We start from the raw sequence: 20,529 nt of genomic DNA on the forward strand, positions 1-20,529 counted from the left end.
CCATTCATATGTAACCAAATCAACATGCATTTCAATCAAAATCAACACATATATAATACATACAAACAGTGCTTGTTCATGACAGATCAACCAAAACCAGAAATCATATCAGATATCAGTAATCTTCCATAACAGCTCAAACTTCAGATTTATCATACATGCAAATCAGAACATATAACATACAGTATAAATTAAACATATAAGCTTCCCTTACCTGGTCTAGCAGGGAACTCCCTACGCGAACGTTTGTTAACTTGTTCAAACAAAATTTCCTACCCGCAACGTGATTCTCAAGTGTTTCACTAACTCTAACCAAAAAGAACGAAGGAGAACTTAGTGTATATTCTAACATGCAGCTGCATCAAGTTCGCATGCAACTCAGAAAAGGGTTTCTAGGGTTTGAAAGCTTACCGGATGCAGAATTCTAATATGTTCGGTTCCAGTGAAAGCTCACGACGCCGTGAACGTTCCTACGGTTTCAGAAAGTTGATTGGAGTTGAAAGAAATGAGTAATGGTAGAGAGAAGATGAAGGTTCTTAGAGAGAAGTTGGAGAAAAATGGAGGTTTTAGATTCTGAGGAAGAAGATGAATGGTGCAGGTGAGCGGAAGGGTTTTCGAAGATCACTTTTGTTCCTTCCAATTCCAGACGAATGAGCGTCTCACTTTCGGACACCTGCACCTCCACTCTGACTTCCGAAACTTCCAACGTGACAAGTGGCATGCGTGCATGCAGCGCTTGGTGCGTTTTTAATGCACTGAGTGTGTGACGTGGTGCGTGTTTCAGAGAATGATGTGGCACGGTTTTCAGTGCACAGCAGAGGGATTTAGCAGATTGAAGTGGGCTTTAATGAGATAAGCATTGATTATAGTGTGCATTAATTTGATTTAACACAGAATTATTATTGCTAATTATATAGGGTTTTACATTATGTATTAATATACATGAAAATATACCAGAACAAGTGATGAGAGATATATGCATAATCTTAAGTTACAATAATCCAGTGGAAGAACGAGGAAGTCAGCCATCATAAAGCAACTAAGTGACACTCAAAAGTGGAAACCGAACAAATTTTCGGCTCAAAAGAATAATCGCAAGGATAGTGAGTATGTATAATTCGAGCACGTTGGAGAAAATATATTTCACCGTGAACAGTAGTACCTGGAGGCTGCTGATATTCTTTTGGGCAGGGTGCCCAGCCGATAGTTCATCCTCAGAACTGGGACGGTTTCAGTCCACTTCAGAGCTGTTCCTCACAGGTCGAGATGTGTTGTACAGTAAGAGACCACACAGAAGAATTCCACAGCCAAGCAAAAAAAATGGGCTCAAGCTTGTTCCCTCGGGAAGATATGGTAATGGTAGAGAAAGAATATAAACAGATATAGGCACTGCAAAAATCATAAGCAAACGTAAGCTAAAAAACTATTAAGAAAACCTGAGGTACAAAAGACCTTACGATTCATAGTTTAGAATGCAACAAAGAAGAGTGAGATGCAATGATAACGAGTACCTGACAACATTACTAGAAGAGAAGATACAACTGCAGAAGAAGTTTTTACTGCATTAAGGAGGGATATGTTGAATGCCAAATTGGTAATTATGTAAAGCAGTGGAAGTAGGGGAGCGCCATCACAACCTAAGCCAGAAATTGAAGAGGAATACACATTATATTAAAACTTAAACACAAAAGAAAGTTAAACCAAGGTTCAAAATCATCTAAAGGGTACAAGACAAAAACTATATATAAATTTATTGATTTCTTACAATTATGAGTTTTAATTGTTTTATATAAAAATGTTAGAAATAACTAAACTCCAAGTAATCTAGTTATAGACGGGGTTAAATCATTGCTTATATACTATTCGGCCTTTTACCTGAAGGACCAAAAGCATCTATAATCCTAGTACATAAAAGGTAAGGTATCGAATATGACATGAACCTTGTGATAGCCACAAGATCTACCCATCGAGATAAGAAAACCCAATGACATATAGACCCACTTCAAATTCCATACCATTAATTAAAACTTGCCCTTGTTATTTTATTTATTAATGCAATTTTGAAAATTCAAGGTCATAAACCCAGGAAAATAATCATACATACACATAGTAACTAATCTTGATAGTGTTTTAACAACAGAAGGTGTAATAAGAAACGCAGACAAGTACTAGAAAACCACGTGAGGATATATATGTATAATTGCATTGCTACCAATTTATTAGATCTTACCTGGTTTACCTAGAAAACAACCGGCACCGCTTTTAAAATATGAAGGAAGTTCAGCAAATGGTATGCCTTTCAATTTTGAAAGTAAAGGCAGAGACAGAAATACGAAAAGAGCCTACAACAAATATCACGTAAACCATAAATGTACCTTTCAATAATTAATCAATTAATAAACATAAACAAGAGACTATCTGGAACTTGCGCCAATAACCATTAGGAAAATTGCCTTGCCAATAAACAACTCAAGTAAGGACCTAATAAATAAGTATTTATTACGTAAACATTTAGGTGTAAGTTGTACTTACAATTGAAGAAGAAATAGGAATAATCAGTTTTCAGGAGCTATTCTAGAAGTTTGTTGTCATAAATTGAAAAACAGCTTATGAACCTATCATCTCATAAATTCTCCAAAACACCTATATGCTTATATTATAAGTTATACCCAAATAAGTTTCAAATTAGCTCTTCCACCCTAAAATGAAGGAGGGCTGCTTATGAAAACTTCAGAAGAAGAAAAACACACTGCCAAGTATCGAAAGCTGACAGAGTATCACATCTCCATTTTGATAAAAATTAGAGATGTGCACAAACTAATCCAAATGAATTCAGACAGAAAAAATTGAACTAAAATAGAAAACCAACTTTTCCATTGGATTGGATATAAAGTCTGTTTTTATTTATTTATTTTTTTCATTTTTATCGTCCCTGTCTGTTTTTTTTTTCATTTTTATCGAAGTTAGAGGTGTGCATATAAACCAATCCAATACATACAGTAAAAAAGGAACTAAAAGAAAGAAAGCCAACTTTTCCTTCGGTTTAGATAGTCTCTATTTTGATTAAGGTTAGAGATGTTCATATACCAATCCAACTGAATACAGACAGTAAAATGAATTAAATAAAAAGAAAATGAGCTTTTTCATTTGGATTGGATCGGTATTCTGTTCCAATTTTAAAATTTCATCTTATCCAAACCAAAAAACTTAACTTGTGCATCTATATACGTTTATTTATTTAATTCTTAAATTACCGTATTTAGAAATTTTAATATTGATTTGACTAATGTTTTATAATCTGAATCTAAAGTTTATATATTATGACGAATGTGACGAACACTTTGAATTACTTTTACAAAATCTATTGGGTATTCTGCGGATTTATTTACGGCCTCCTAATAATACCAAAAGCTTGATCCGATGCAAACCACTTTAACTAAAACAAACAAACTTTGGATAGAATCAAATGACTTTTCTTCTGATTTAATACAATCCACATAAACCCTCAGTCAAAATGTATATGACTAATGCACAGAAAATAGATGAAAAGAAAAGGCAGGTCAAGCAGAGTCCAGAACTTTAAAATAAATGAATAAGAATACTTAGTCGTTCATGTCTATTTCATCGTGGACAGAAGCAAATGGCAGCAACTCATGCTTTAATGTAATTCATGGTGCATTGTTAGTATTGGGAACTGAAGAATGGAACTTTGGGATTATTGTATATATCTTTTGTAAGAAAGATATTCAATGTTTTTGGGATAGTGAATTCAAATCTCTAGAATTAGCAATATAACTCTTACCTATAAGAAATGTTTTTGGGATAGTGAATTCAAATCTCTAGAATTAGCAATATAACTCTTACCTATAAGACAAATATTAGCTAATGTTTCCTTCATGTTCTTTTACCATTATATGTTTTGTTTTGGATGAAGGAAAAAGAATATTTAACAAACATGGCCCTGAAAATTCCTGAGATTTATTATATAAAATATAACCAGATACTAACATTTTAGGGCAAGTTCACATGTACTACAACTAGTACACAAATAGCTTACAATACTCTAATATAATAAGATTCATAAGACTACAACAATCCAAGTATTCTAACAGTTAGTGTTTGCCGTTTGTTGGGGACAAAAAAGAGCAATACATTTTGAAATCATATAAAAAGATAGAAAGCAAGCAAATAATTTGAACTCATGTAAGTTGTTTCACAGTCATTATTCAATTACAAGAGGAAGCAAAGCAACTAATAAGAAATCAGTGATGAAGAAAGAAAAAGCTAACAAAATACTGGAAATAAACGCCATTTGCAGAATTTGAAAGGTACACTTAGTTCATTGCAATTTATGTTGCAAGATGTACCTGAAAGCCAGATCCAAACGAATTGACCACAAATATGTCCAGTGACTTGTGCTGCATGTGAACATGTAAGGGACACCAAATCATGCCCATGAATAAAATGTTAATGGAATATGTAGTCCCGTGACCTTATATCCTTATATACCACCTTCCCCAACCCCCACCCAAAAAAAAGGTAAAGGAAAGCATACCTTTAATCGAGTAGCTGAGTCAATGAAAATATACTCCTGACATACAAGAAAACATTGATTATAATGTTCCCCAAGAAGGATTAACTAAAAGTCAACAGCTGTTATTGATTAACCTTGATTACAGAAGCCAAAGCTTGAAAAGCACATGAAGTTATCATCAATGCTGGCCAAAAGAACTGAATATCAGAGAGCATTTGACCAGCATTTGAGCCTGTTAGGACTTAGAGAGTATAGGAAAGGAGAAAAGGGAAACAGAACACTTAACTGTTAATCAGTTAAGTGAGGGGCCGGGAAAAGGCCTATATATTAGGACCTTTTATTGTTTCAGTTAGCGAGTTGTGTAGTTTGTATGTGTTGACCGGTCTTAGCACCAGGTAAAGGAGGTTAAGCTCCTAAGATACAGTGTATTCTTGATTCATTGTTGTGAATACCATTCATACTATTCCTTCTTTACAAGTTCTTGATTGTTGTGTTTGAGATAGAGAGAGAGCTTGTTAGGAATTCCTTCCCGAATCCCTACCAGAGCCACTGCAGTGATGGGAAACAAATTATTAGATGGGAGCCATTCCATTTGAAGTGAAAAAAGGAATTTCCTATCAACTAGCATGAGAATTTTACCCCAACAAGCACAACAAAAAATGTATGACAAACATCACAGCTTTTGAGCTTCTACAGACTATTACAAGCAGCTACTGACCTAGGCTGCTTAACGTTTTAATGAAAGCATGCTTAAAGTTTTACATGGAACAATATTACTCAGAAGGTTAGAACAAATGAAGCTTTGATATAAATATTTCAAATTTAAAGAAATTGTTTTGGTGGTTAATCAATTCAATGAGTGGTTAACCATTCCTAAAATGGAAATATTTTGCCAAGAAATTTGGTAACTTTCCCACAATTATGTACCCCTTCAGACCAAAAAAGGGATAATAAACTTACAATATTTTACACCAAAGGAGATAATGTACATAGTGAAATTCTTTCTGTTTATAACAATTATAAACTGATCACAAGTAACTAGTCTATTATTTAAAAAGTAAACTATTTCAGCTCAACAAAAAATGGGACACCAATCGGTCCTTTAGAGGCCCAAATTGATGTTACACATATATCTAAGGGAATACAATGACAGGTCCTCATTTTTTTTTCAACTGATATTTTCAAGTCAATATCTTTTATCAAAGTTCATCACTGCACACTTTTGGGAATACTTGATTCACATGGGAATCTGACCTGATTAGTGACCTCGGCATGAGAAACTGAATATTGGAGAGTACAGATACGGAATATTGAATTTCTCTGTATTATAAAGTCAAATTACCTTGTAATAGCCACTATGACACCGGAGGCTACAAGTAAACACCCAATCAATTGATTGATTGTGTACTTTCTTTTCAAGAGAAGGCTGGAAAACATTAGCTGCCAAACCAAAAATGTCTGCAAAAAGAAGAATTCATAAACTGGATTTTGAGAAATCAATATTACACATAATGATGCATTAAAATAACGTATGTAATAATAAAGTCTCAGCCAATGCATAAGTCACAAATAGCCACCAGTGATGAATGGGAGAAGATACCAGATTTTACAGCAATATTATCATTCTCTTCCTTCTTAGTTGGAATAAAAGGACAGGCCCAGAGCACAAACCACAAATGTAGCCATGCCATCAGAACATACTGAATAAGTTTAAAAATAATAAGCCTCCTACACTGTTACGTACCTGAGTACGTGAACTTGCCACTCACAACCTTTCACACTCCCACAGGCAATAAACAATGGTATTTGACTGAATAAAACTCTTTATTAAATTGAAAATATTGGTATCACAATAAACATCCAATAACTGGGAGCAGGGTCTCCGTCAGTTACCTGAGAGCCTAACCTCTCTGACAACAGTCCTTTATCAAAAGCTACCTCAACCCTAGGTTCCTCCTTTATTAATACTAATTACTCCTTCCGAAAAAGGTAAAGAATAATAGTAATTATGCCTATTTATTATAATTATCTGGTAAGAATATTTCTATCCTTATTTACTATATTTACTTCTATAATATCCTGAAGTACGTCCTTTGAGTTTCCCGCCTATCCTACTGCTGTCAGATAGAACGCTCGTTGTTGCTTCCACTCGCTTGTCATCGCTCTACTCGCTTAGCCCTCTTTTTCTCTTCCCCCTATCGTTCGGTCATCGTGCTCCCCCCTTTCAACCGTTCGGCCACTGTCCTCTACCGTACGGAACCCTTCTTTCTCTCTCCTATATCTTCTTCTCTCGTAAACTCGCCAGCCCCTAACATTGCCCACCTCCTGAAGATCAACCTTGCCCTCAAGGTTGAAGTCCGGATATTGATCTCGGATGGTTATGGCATCTTCCCATGTTGCCCCGTCCGGCCCTCCCTCTTGCCATTCGATCAACAATTCCTGTCATTCGTCCTCTCCTTGTTGCACCTGCCTTTGATCCAGAACTCTGATCAGCTAGGGAGACGGTCCCTCCATCTCTAAGTCTATGGGTAACTCTTTTTCCACCCTGTTCTCCCCCACGGCCTTCTTTAATTGCGACACATGGAACATTGGATGTATCCGCGCGGCTTCGGGTAGTTGCAACTTAAATGCCACTTCTCCTATCTGCTGTATGACCAGGAAAGGTCCAAAATACCGAGCGGCTAGTTTAGAATGCAGTATGGACGGCATCGATGTCTGTCGGTGGGGTCTGATCTTTAGATACACCCAATCTCCTACCTCCACATTGGATGGTCTCCTTGCCTTGTCGACCTGCCTCACCATTAATTCTTGAGCCCTGGCTAGATGGAGTTTTAGCTGGCTGAGTGCCTCATCCCTCGTCTGTAACTCCTGGCCGACGGCTTCCACTAAGGTTTCCCCGGAACGAACCTGTGCAGGGAGGGAGGAGACCTCCCATATACTGTTTCAAATGGGGTGCATCTCGCCGACTCTTGATAGCTAGTATTATACCAATATTCCGCCCAGGGTAGTACTATGCTCCATTCCTTTGGTTGTTCTGAGCAGAAGCATCTCAGATAACCCTCTAATACCCTATTCACGACCTCAGTCTGTCCATCGGATTCAGGATGATAGGCGGTGCTCATCTTCAGTTGAGTTCCTTGTAATTTAAACAACTCCTTCCAAAAATTACTCAGGAACAGTGGATCCCGGTCACTCACGATAGATATTGGCACCCCATGCAACCGGACAATCTCTTTTACAAACACTTCAGCTACGGTCCGAGCGGAATAGGGATGTTTCAGTGGTATGAAGTGTCCGTATTTGCTGAGGCGGTCTACCACTACCAGCACAGCATCATACCCGTGGGACTTGGGCAACTTAACGATAAAATCCATGCTTATCTCCTCCCAAATGGCGTTGGGTATGGGTAAAGGTTGCAACAACCCTTGCGGAGAGGATGACAGATATTTATGTTGTTGACATACCAGGCAGCTTGCGACAAAGTCAGTTACGGCTTTCTTCATTCCTACCCAATAAAGAGATTGCGCCACCTTGCGATAAGTCCGATATACCCCTGAGTGTCCTCCTGTTTGCGTGGTATGAAACTCGGCTATCAATTTGGGTACCCAGGCCGATCGGCCAGACAGCACAAGCCTCCCCTTATAGTGTAACCTCTCGTGTTCCAGAGTGAACGAGGGATGTGAGTTGGGATCTTTTCTCAAATCTTCTATCACCTTCTTTAACTCTTCATCTGCCTCAACTTCTTCCAGAATCTCCCTGAAGTCTTGCCAGTAAGGTCGGGCCACAACCCTCAATTCCTTTTCTTCCTGCGGATCATCCTCTTCCTTCCGTGATAGGGCGTCTGCTACCTTGTTGGTGACACCTGATTTGTACACAATTTCAAAGTCATAACCCAGGAGCTTCGCAATCCAATTCTGCTGATTCTGAGTGGTGATACGCTGCTCCAAAAGGTACTTCAGGCTCCTTTGATCGGTGTGAACCACAAACCGTTGTCCCAAGAGGTAGGGCCTCCAGTGTTGTATGGCTAAAACCAATGCCATTAATTCCTTCTCATATATCGATTTACTCAGTGACCCCTCGGATAACGCTTTACTAAAGAAAGCTATGGGTTTCTTTATTTGCATGAGTATCGCTCCTATCCCTCTTCCCGATGCATCACACTCAATGTGGAAAGGCTGGTCAAAATTAGGTAGAACCAGCACCGGTGCAGTAGTGATGGCCTTCTTTAACCTTGACATAGCTTCCTCGGCTTGCTCCGTCCATGCAAACTCCCCCTTTTTAAGAAGGTCGGTCAAGGGTTTGGCAATCTTCCCATAATCCTTCACAAACCTCCTATAGTATCCTGTCAAACCCAGAAATCCCCTCAAGGCCTTCACTGTCTTAGGTTTTTCCCAGTCTATCACGGCCCTTACTTTTTTTTCGTCCATTTCTACACCCCTCGCGGATATCCGATGACCCAAATATCCTATTTGAGTTTTGCCGAACTCACATTTCTTTCGGTTGGCCACCCACCTATTGGTCACGAGTTCCCTTAGCACCGTCCCCACATGCTCTAAGTGCTCCTCCCAGGATCGGCTATACACCAATATATCATCAAAGAACACCAGTACGAATTTCCGCAAATAAGGCTGCAGCAGGCTGTTCATTGCACTCTGGAATGTGGCTGGCGCGTTGGTGAGGCCGAATGGCATAACCATGAATTCGTAGTGACCCTGGTGCGTCCGGAAGGCCGTTTTCTCTATGTCTCCATCTCCCATTCGGATCTGGTGGTAGTCTGACTTCAAATCCACCTTTGAGAAATATTTGGCCCCTCTCAGTTCGTCTAACAATTCCTCTATCAGTGGGATAGGGAATTTATCGGGTACCGTGGCTTGGTTAAGGGCCCTATAATCCACACAAAATCTCCAGCTGCCATCCTTCTTCTTCACTAATATTACCGGACTCGAATATGGACTGTTGCTCGACCTTATGACGCCCGTTTTTAGCATTTCGGCCACCTGTTTCTCAATCTCCCCCTTCATCACATGGGGGTAACGGTACGGCCTTACATTCACGGGATTCGTACCCTCTTTTAATGGAATTTGATGAACCATGCCCCTATCTGGCGGGAGTCCGCTCGGTTCGTGAAATACGCTCGCGTGCTGATCCAAAATTCGAGTCATGTCATGCGTCTGCTTCTTTGTCATCTCCGGACCGAACGGTCCTTCTCTCTGACCGTACGGTTTTCTTTCCTCGTCCTTTTCTGTCTCCCCAAGCTCCCACACTAGCAACCAGACCTCTACTTCTTTCATTTTGAACAATGCTTCGGGTTCCACCACTCTCCGAGTTAAAGTAGGATCTCCTTTAATGGTCATGTTCCTCCCTGCTTGACCGAACACCATGGTTAGCGTGCCCCAGTTTAATGTTACTTCTCCCAGCTTAGCCAGCCATTCTACCCCCAGTATCACGTCAACTCCGCCCAGTTCAAATAGGTGGAACCGTTCGGTGATCACCGCTTCTCCCATGCGAATCATTACTTCTTCACAACAACCCCTCGTCTCCTTTCTCTGCCCATCTCCCAAACTCACCCTATAGGGTGGTGTATCTACTACGGGTAGTGCCAGTTCCTCTACCAATTCTTTCCTTATGAAGTTGTGGCTGGCGCCACTGTCAATCAAAATCAGTACCTGTTTCGTTCCTATCTGTCCATGCAATTTCATCGTTCTGGGCTGGGTGAGCCCTCCTGTCGAGAATGCCGATAGCTCCATTTGGTCGAGTTCGGTCTCAGCTTCTTCTTCCCCGCTTGATTTCTCGTCTTCGGCCAATATCAGCATCCGAAGACTCCTTTCCGGACAACGATGGCCTGGACCGAACGGTCCCCCACACCTGAAACACCTCCCTTCTTCCCTTCGTTTGACATATTCAGCGTACGGTAAATCCCGCACGTTCCTTTCTTGGTTGTTTGAGAACGTTCGTTCTCCTTCTCGCCTCGGGATCCCTTCCTTTCCTCCTGTCTGCCCCCTCTCTGCGATTCCCGTTCGATTCTGATTATGCCGACTGGCGTTCGTCCTCATTACTGAACCGCTCGGTTTTCCCCACGTCTGGCTCTTGCTTATGATTCCTCCTCCAGCCTTTACGCCCCCTTGGAACTCTTCCACGTCCTTTGCTAGTCTCGTTACGTCCATCAATTCCCTCGGGTCAAGCAATCGGAGTTGATTACGGATCCCCTCCTGCAATCCTGCCATGAAGTATCCCATCAGCTGTGCGTCAGGTATTTTTTCTGCTTGGCCGACCAACACTTCGAATTCTTGGATGTATTCTTCCACGGTCCCTGATTGTTTACAGGCCGCCAGTCTCTCGAAGATCGTTCCCCGGCTTCTGCCTCCGAAACAGTTCACCAACGACTCCTTTAATCCGGCCCACGAGCGGTTCCTGGCCTTCTCCCTCCAAAACCTGAACCAGTGTCCCGCGATTCCCTCCATGCTGATGTAGGCTAGGTGCAGCTTTTCTTCCTCCGGCACTCCTTGCAGTTCAAAGAATTTGTCCGCTCTATAGATCCAATTCAAAGGATCGCTGCCTTCGAAGAAGGGTAAGTCTACCCTTCTCCTCCAATACGGTTGCTCCTCTCGGGTACCCCCATCTAGCCCGCTACCTTCTCTCTCATCCTCCTCATTCCTTCTCCCGTTGACAGAACCCTGACTTCCATCAGGATTTCCCTCATGTCGTCGACCTCGCTCTCCTATCACCTTCACCAGTTCCTGGACTGCTGCCTCCAGTCCTCCCATGGAGATTTCTATGACCACCAATCTTCCTTAAATGACATTCACTCTTCCCTCCATGATGATTTTCCCTCGTCTCTATTAGGATCCGGCAGTTTCCTCCCTTGACGATCCGGCAGGTCAGACCAATTGTTACGTACCTGAGTACGTGAACTTGCCACTCACAACCTTTCACACTCCCACAGGCAATAAACAATGGTATTTGACTGAATAAAACTCTTTATTAAATTGAAAATATTGGTATCACAATAAACATCCAATAACTGGGAGCAGGGTCTCCGTCAGTTACCTGAGAGCCTAACCTCTCTGACAACACTCCTTTGTCAAAAGCTACCTCAACCCTAGGTTCCTCCTTTATTAATACTAATTACTCCTTCCCAAAAAGGTAAAGAATAATAGTAATTATGCCTATTTATTATAATTATCTGGTAAGAATATTTCTATCCTTATTTACTATATTTACTTCTATAATATCCTGAAGTACGTCCTTTGAGTTTCCCGCCTATCCTACTGCTGTCAGATAGAATGCTCGTTGTTGCTTCCACTCGCTCGTCATCGCTCTACTCGCTTAGCCCTCTTTTTCTCTTTCTCTATCGTTCGGTCATCGTGCTCCCCCCTTTCAACCGTTCGGCCACTGTCCTCTACCGTACGGAACCCTTCTTTCTCTCTCCTATATCTTCTTCTCTCGTAAACTCGCCAGCCCCTAACATACACTTTAGAAGTGACTGCTACGTGATACTATAAATATGGCAATGAAATGCTTTATGTGCGATGCCATCAGAGTGAGAGACAGGGCAGCTCAATCCATGAACAAGAATGGACTGTCCTTGAAAAAGTAAACTGGAAGATGCTGGTTGTATCAAAATATTTTTGAAAGACAAAAAATGAGAGTGATAGGTTTTAGAAAACCTTTGGTCAGAGAAACAAAAGTCTTAGTTTCTATGATGCTACAAGTTAATAAAAGTCAACTCTATGATTTATTGTTATTACCAATAAATTTGCCGGTTTAAATCATTGATCAGTGCTATAAGGTCCCCTATTCTGAATATATTACAAAAAACCATCATGCTTCTCAGAAACCATTGACTACACTGAATCAATGGTACATCATTTCAATCAAATTCTCAAATCTTAACTGCTAAAACAAAAGAAGATCTTCTCAAACAAGACCTTACCAAAAGTATGCCAAATGCAAATCAGAAAAAAAAAGTACACTCCACAGCTACATAAAATAAACGGCAGATGTATACTATTTTAAAGAAAGACAAACATGTATTTTTGTTTGTCACCCCCTCTCATCCTTCAATGAAAAGGGCTGCTCAAAATATTTCACATACCTGATTCAATATGGGTATGACTGGTCCAGGAAGTAAGGCTGCAGAGGGTAATCAACATTCATTTCAGAAACATTGAAAACAAACACGAAGGGTATGTTTGGCAGAAAATTAAGAGCAGAGTTAAAATGGAAAGATGTTGATTTTAATTCATTGTAGCTTGGCAGAAGGTGGAAACTCATTTTCAAAGTACTCATCACAAAAAAATTGTAACCTCCGCTTTTGTTCTTTCCTCTAGAAAGATTTCAAACGTCCCAGTCACTTTTTTCATTTCACACTCCTCTATTACTGACTATTAACACTATAAAACCTAACATATTATTTATTTAGTCAAAAGCTCAGACAACTCCAATGGGATGTGCGACCATGGTACTCCCTCTGTTCCACAATGGCTGCACTTTAAGGCATTGCACATCTATTAAGAGCAACAATAGCTACATCACCTTTTTAAACAATTTTACTGAAATAGCTTCGCTCTATCCAATAAATATATTATTTTTAATAAGAAATAGAAACCAATTAATTTGAAGAAAAGAATTAATACTTCATTGAAATGTGAGAACATAAGTTAATTTATAACTTTTTTTTTTAATGTGGCTAAAATTGCAGTCATTCTACACGCACACCCTCAACATTATAAAAAAAATGGGTCTTATAAATAGGAGTGCGGTGAGGACACTGAACACACAATAGACACCATTAAAAGCTTTTAATCAATTAAAAAACCACTAGAAGGAGTTTAATTTCATTCACACTGTGACATTATAAAAATATTTACATTGCATCTACAGTCAAGTATAGAAAATTTGTTGAGCTTTATAGTAACTATTATAAGATCATCTCTGCTTGATTGAAAGTATAAAAATCTTAGTGGCATGGAAATAAAACACGGTTAAAGACTAAAACACAAGCAAAGTCAGTACCTCCAGCAGACATTCCAGCAACCAATCCCAAAGCTTCCAGAAGTCCAATGGCGACAAAACGCAATTTCGGAATTGCCATCATCTCATCGGTTACTATTCTAGCCCGGTACCGAATATACAAGATGGAGAAATATATAACAACATACCTACGTTACACAAAAACTACAACTGTTCAACGCACTAAGAAATCCCCAAAAAGACAGATTCTCCTAGAGTTAAAACAGCAAACAAATGCATTTACAAGCAGCGACAAAGAGGTTTACCCAAAAGTTATGAACTGGACGAGAAAAAAAGGGTATTCTTTCATGGGAACAAGGGCCAATTTGTAAAGCACGCGATTGGCTACCGCTGATGTAACGGTGACAGTGGAGCTCAATAAGACAAGGTTGGTGCCACTTCCCGATGAACTTGCGTTTGAAGCACGAATTCTGAGTGCGGTTGGGTGGTGGTGGACATGGTTGCGAGTGAATCGAGCGTTGCCGGAAAAGTGTAACGGTAGCTTCGAAGACAGTGACATCTGAGGGCAACATCATCGAGACCGGACGTTCCCTACGAACGACCACTAACTATTAACGATCCTTACCTGAGACAAGCATCATCCAAACCGAGCACTACCTATGAATGATCACTACCTGAAACATGCATCATCACGACCGATCACTACTTATTAATCGATCGCTACCTCAGAACAAATATCAAGGCCGATCACTCCCCATAAACGATTGCTACCTCAGAGCAACATCACCAGTAAAGATCATTCCTTATAAACGATCGCTATGAGACAGAACACTATAAGGACGAACGTTTTGAGTCTTGGTTGAACGCCTAGAGCACTTTGCCGAACACCTAAATTACTGGCCGAACGTATTCAAACTAAACCTCAGGGTACCAAATTAAGACCGAACACTAGCTACTTGAGAACAACTATCATCGAGAGGAAAGGCTACCTAATGACGCTCGCTACCTGATAACAATTAACATCAAGACCGAACGCCACTAAGATGAACGCTCGCTACTACCTATGGACGCTCTCTACCTGAGGACACCTGAGAACATTTATCATCAAAATCGAAAGTTACTTATGGGCGCTCGCTACCTGAGAACAAATAATATGAAGACAGAACGATTAAGATTCAAACCTAAGAATATCATATGAAGGCCGAACGCTACAATCACTAATTCACCAAACCGAACGCTACACATTGCTTCATGAGAATACTTAATTAAGGACGAACACCTAAAATTACTAATTCACTGTATACAGTTTGGACGAACGTCTAATATATTACTAACTTTACTTAAGGACGAACGCGAACGCTCGTTACCTTAGAACACCAAAACCGAACGCTCGTACTATTTTGGCCGACCACTAATTGGTCGAGCAAATTGGACGAACGTCCAATTTTGACTCACCAAAATTGGACGTACGCGCGTTCTGCAGAATTCTGCAGAATTGCACCAGATTCCAGAAAACCCCATTTTTCATCCCCTTCATTCCAGATTTGCATCAAAAACAGATTATCTCAAAAATCAAAGAAATAAATCCAACTCCCCTTGCCTCTTGAAGACTCCCTTTGTAAGGTTTGGAATCTATCTCCCCCAAGACGTGCAGTTCAAGATCTCCTTGCAACTTTAGTAGATCTCCACTTCACCTCTCCCAGATCTTGCATCAAGGACTCCACTCTCACAAGATGCCCAACCCAAATCCTCCTCTCCGCATTTTTTAACGTCAGTATTGCTTCCCTTGAGTGCTCTTTGGACGGTTGAAAACGGAAGAAAGGGTTCCTTTCCTGTGGCTGCTCTCCCTGGTGCCAAAAAATGAGACCCTCTCCTTTTCTCTCCTTCCAGTAATAATTGCACTTCCAATAATACAAGAAGTAGGTGACTGCCCTGTCCCCACCACTTAAAATATGCGGTCCTTACATGTGGTAGGGTGGAACCTAATGGCAATGGCTTTGCAAAGCAGTAGAGGCCACCACGAGTGCATAACCCGCCATAGCTCGGTAATCATTCTAGTCCGGACGAGTCGGTCTATAAAGCAACGGGTCGGGGTATAAAGTAACAAGTCTTGTGATGTCAGTTTACCATGTTTTGATGACTTTTGCACGTCGTGTGAGATTGTATAACATGCTTTTTATATCTAGCTCACCCTTGCTTGTTTGTATTGCTTGTGTATGTTTCTTTGGTGATGATCATCCACTTGGATGGGAGCAGATGGCGAAGAGGATACTTTGGGAGCAGCTCTTGATGGAGATGGCAGTGTTGCAGCTTAGATTTGCTAGTTTTATTCCATGATTTCATGTTATTTGGAAGAACTTTTAAGTATTTAAAGTTTTAAATTTTCCGTATTTTCTAGGGAGAAATTCTAATACTCTAGTTGTCAATTTCGCACTATTCTAAGGATGACTGTAATCCTTAAATACTCTTGACTGTTTTCCTATATTATGCATGATGACGTCTTTATTATATATGCATGACGTATATAATTGGGATGCCACACATCTTACAAAAACAATAATGCACCAAATAAAAATAATAGTTGGATTTTCATTTCATTGGGCACTTACTCAGCACGATGCGATGTGTCTTAATATATTTCTTTTCTTTTTATCCTTATTATATGTTTTATGTTTATGTAAAATCTAAATCCTTTGTTCTGTCAAATAAAAGTAGTTGTGTCAAAACTATTTTTAAGAAAACTTATCAAAACAATTGGTTTGCTAACATACATAAGCTCTCTTTTTTCAGTTAGTTGATATATTTTAGCAGAGTGTACTGAATTTTAGTAGACAATATATTATGGTATCTAAGTTTCAAGGTCAATGATATTTGAATAATTTTCATCAATTATTTGTTATTAAAGTGGAAAACAGATTAACGAAAAACAAATAGCGGTGTCACGAGTTGTGTGTGGGTGTGAGAAATGACGGAGATGAGAAATAAACAAATTGGATTAGTGAGAAATGTGAGTGTTTCTAATTTTTTCGATTGGAACTACTAGAAATGATGGAGAAAATGTTAGAGTGAGAGAGGTGAAAGAGAAAGGGTTGAGAGAAATGAAGATTGAGAAGAATAAGAGATAAAATAAAGGTGAATAAAGGTTTGGAAGTTTCTTGTCTTTTTAGTTTTAAAAATGAAAATTATTCAAATACCCTTAACCTTAAAACTTAAAATCCATAATATATGAGGTTATTTTTGTCTACTAAAATTCCGTACACTCTGCTAAAATGTATCAACTGAAAAAAAAACTACAACGTTATATATATATATATATATATATATATATATATATATATATATATATATATATATATATATATATATATATATATATATATATATATTTTTGTTATGACCCGACTATAACAAAAAAAATTATTATTAAAATAAAATTCATTTTTTAACTGCCCTAGATGCATCCTCGTTCAATTTACTCTTAATTTATTCCATGTTTGGAATTTGAAAATAAATTCTATAAGTTGTTGGGTTATGCTTTAAATCATTTGGACGGATGTATTTCGTTTTCTTAAATATATTTATTTAATAAGTACAATAGTAATATTTTATCACATAATATACAATGTTAAATATTTTTTTAAGTTAAATTTTATATTTCTTTTATTTTTATAATTTAAAAATAAATAATGTTAATATCTTTTATGTTAAAATTGGAAATGACTTGGTGTTAATCTATATATTTAGAGTTTTTATTATTTTTATTTTATTTAGACAAAAGACTCAACAAAATTTCTAATAGAATAAGAGGAGTAGAATAGAAAAAAAAAAGTCTTTGATTTAAAAAAAAAATACTCCTTATATATCTTTTAAAAAAATAACATTCTTTTTGTGTAATAAGCCAATTGGAAACCTTATTGATCCGTTGTTTACCGGGTAAACGATTAGCCTTTTGACAACGTGTTTTCACATTGACATTTTCTTACTAATCGATAGATGTTGGAAAAACTTTTTTACTCCCGACCAGATCTTCCTCTATTTATATATAAAAAAAATAGGAGTGTTCACAATTAAACATGTTAAAAAAATATCGGATGATAAACGACTTTTATTTAGTGAATCGATGCAAAACTATACCTTGGGAATCCTATTGTCCCAAGTCACCAAGGTCGGCCACAACTTGGACGAACATGTTTGCAATCGGATAGTATAAGTCCTCAAACAAAACACGAATTTATTCGCGGCGTTGGTTAGCTGATTATGCGTAACTGCTTATCTGTAACCGCATGCTATGATATCGCGCTCTGTATGTCGACTATCCTGTGCGTCGACATGAATAGGCGACTTGTCGTGCGTTGTGCGAACGTTATGTCGCGACATCACTATTTGGTTGTCGAGGACCAAGTGGTTGACGACAATACGCGATCGCACAGTATTACGATCTTTAAGAAGGCCTCGTATTGGTTTAACTGTCACCAGGTCGCCCGAGTTACCGGTCGACCATTGGAGGATTAGGTATCCTATGCAGTAAAAACTTCTTCTGCAGTTGTATCTTCTCTTCTAGTAATGTTGTCAGGTACTCGTTATCATTGCATCTCACTCTTCTTTGTTGCATTCTAAACTATGAATCGTAAGGTCTTTTGTACCTCAGGTTTTCTTAATAGTTTTTTAGCTTACGTGTGCTTATGATTTTTGCAGTGCCTATATCTGTTTATATTCTTTCTCTACCATTACCATATCTTCCCGAGGGAACAAGCTTGAGCCCATTTTTTTTGCTTGGCTGTGGAATTCTTCTGTGTGGTCTCTTACTGTACAACACATCTCGACCTGTGAGGAACAGCTCTGAAGTGGACTGAAACCGTCCCAGTTCTGAGGATGAACTATCGGCTGGGCACCCTGCCCAAAAGAATATCAGCAGTGTGAAACCCTGATAAATTAATATATATATACAAATCCATTCTCTGATCACACTTTTAAATGCACTGTGCCACGTCAAATTCCACTCTTTTCCTCTCTGCATGCACTAATGCCATCTGTCACGTTGGAAGCTTCCAAAAGCTGTAGTGGAAATCAGGTGGCAGTACGTGAGTGCACCATCGTTTGACGAGGGAGAGAAAAACAATTTCCCTGAAAACACTTCTCTTCCTTCCATGCAATCTTCTTCTTCCTCAAGAAATTCTGGCCTTCCATCTTTTCTGAATTTTCTCTGAACTCTTTCATATTCTCTCTAAGATAACTCACCTTCATCTCCTCCAATCTCATTTCAGACACCGTAGGAAACCTCTCTGCACCGTGAGCATTCTTCTGAACCGAACAGAACTGAGAACTGAACTGGTAAGTTCTCGTCGCTGCACTTTCATCTATTTAGTTCATGCGAACCAATTTCTGGTTGCATGCATGAGTTATAGGTCTGAACCTTATGTCATTTTGGTTTATTAGATTTAGTGAGAATCTTGGAGTGACTCGTTGGGTAGAAAGCCGTGAGAGCACTAGAGAAACCATAAGCATTTGGGAGTTCACTGCTAGACCAGGTAAGGGAAGCTTGAGTAATTTAATTTAACACTTGTTTGATGTTTATGACAGCAATGAAGTGTACTGAATGTTTGAATTGTATGAAATCTATGAATTTTGGAGTATGCAAGCACGAGTCTATTGTACTGATTGTATATGACTGATAAACTTGGGAATTATATGTTGATGATGTTATTGGTTGAGCTGTATGCAGAGAATGAGATGTATATTCTGGAATGTGATTGAAATTCTGTATGGTGTGGAATGATATTGTTTTGAACTGTATGTAAATGATGAGATGTTTGAACTGAGAAACTGGAAAATACTGTATTGATGAGATTCTAATATGAATTCTGTAATGTATGAGATTTATGGTGAAGGTGAAATTATTAAAGTTCAAATCATATGAAATCTGTGAAATTATCGTGTTTGAAAAATCTGGAAATTTTGATCTTCTCTGATTGATCATGTACGCTCGTTATCGAACGGTCTTATACCGTTCGGTTTCTCTGCAATTTCCTTTAGAATAAGGGTTCTTTCATTTGGAAAGGACTCTGATTAAGAACGAGCGTATTGGTGTCAAGGGTTAAGTGTGAGCGTTCGGCTTGGCCTAGCTTGTACCACGATTGAAAATAAATTGAAGTATAGTTAGGACGCTCGGTTTTGTTTACCAGCGTGCGTCATAAGCAGCGCTTAGTATTAGACTGAGCGTTCGTCCAAAAGAACTCTCTGTCTTAGATTGAGCGTTCGTCCTAGTTAGCGTTCGGTCTGATACCGAACGTCCGTTCAGATGAGCGTTCGTTCTATTTGGTGCTCGGTCATTGACCTAGCGTTCGTCCTAAGGAGGGTTCAGTTTCTACTGAACGCTCGTCCTTATCATTGCTCGTGAGCGAACTTCACAGCGTTCGTTCAATTTATTAATTAACGTTCGGTCTTTGACTGGCAGTGTTCGTTTCCGAATTTACTAATGCTCTGATTATTTATTTGAAATCATTTAAACTGTGATGGTCCTTTTCATTTAACCTCAAGTCTTTATACTTAGAATTTTCCTAAGTATTATTTGGATCTTTTAGACTCAATTTCAATTAAATTAGTCAATTGTCTCAACGTCTGTGAATGAATAATGGTGCGTTTCTTTTGTTCAGAAACGTGATAGCAATGTACTGTAATACAATCATCTGAATCTATTAAATGATAAACTTTGTTTAAATTAAGAGAGTGGAACATAGAATGAAAATGTGAATAAGAGAACTGGTTAATATGTGCGAATGGTATTTGAATGAATTTTATGGGATTGGACTGTGAATGAGCGTTCCAAGGAGGAACGTCTCCATGATGTGAATATGAGAAGTAGTGTAGTATGACCATGGTAAAGCTGCTGATGGCTGTTTATCCTGATATTCCGTGAGTGCTCATCCTCATGTAGAGGGGAGTAGGTCATGCGTGGGAATGGCAGGAGGCCCTAGTCCTACTGAGTACTTTGGACTGATAGGGTTAACCTCGGGTGGCAGCTG

The 20,529-nt window shown here is 39.0% G+C and overlaps 1 protein-coding gene across 1 annotated transcript; it reads right to left on the reverse strand.

Annotated features, from left to right (window-relative positions):
- Positions 1–879: 879 nt before the first annotated feature.
- Positions 880–14,572, reverse strand: LOC148193413 (protein CLT2, chloroplastic-like). Its single transcript, XM_088099418.1, has 11 exons — positions 13,813–14,572; positions 13,550–13,695; positions 12,630–12,667; positions 5,877–5,992; positions 5,055–5,083; positions 4,669–4,766; positions 4,556–4,591; positions 4,368–4,418; positions 2,231–2,342; positions 1,512–1,637; positions 880–1,389 (listed from the first exon to the last, which is right to left on the reverse strand). The coding sequence occupies exons 1-11, from the start codon at positions 14,064–14,066 to the stop codon at positions 1,232–1,234; spliced, it is 1,164 nt and encodes a 387-aa protein (XP_087955544.1). The 5' UTR covers positions 14,067–14,572; the 3' UTR covers positions 880–1,231.
- Between the last annotated feature and the right edge of the window lie 5,957 nt (positions 14,573–20,529).

Source organism: Vigna umbellata, chromosome 9, assembly GCF_029865625.1.
Source record: "Vigna umbellata cultivar VRB3 chromosome 9, Vumbellata_1.0, whole genome shotgun sequence".
NCBI classification, from domain to species: Eukaryota; Viridiplantae; Streptophyta; class Magnoliopsida; order Fabales; family Fabaceae; genus Vigna; species Vigna umbellata.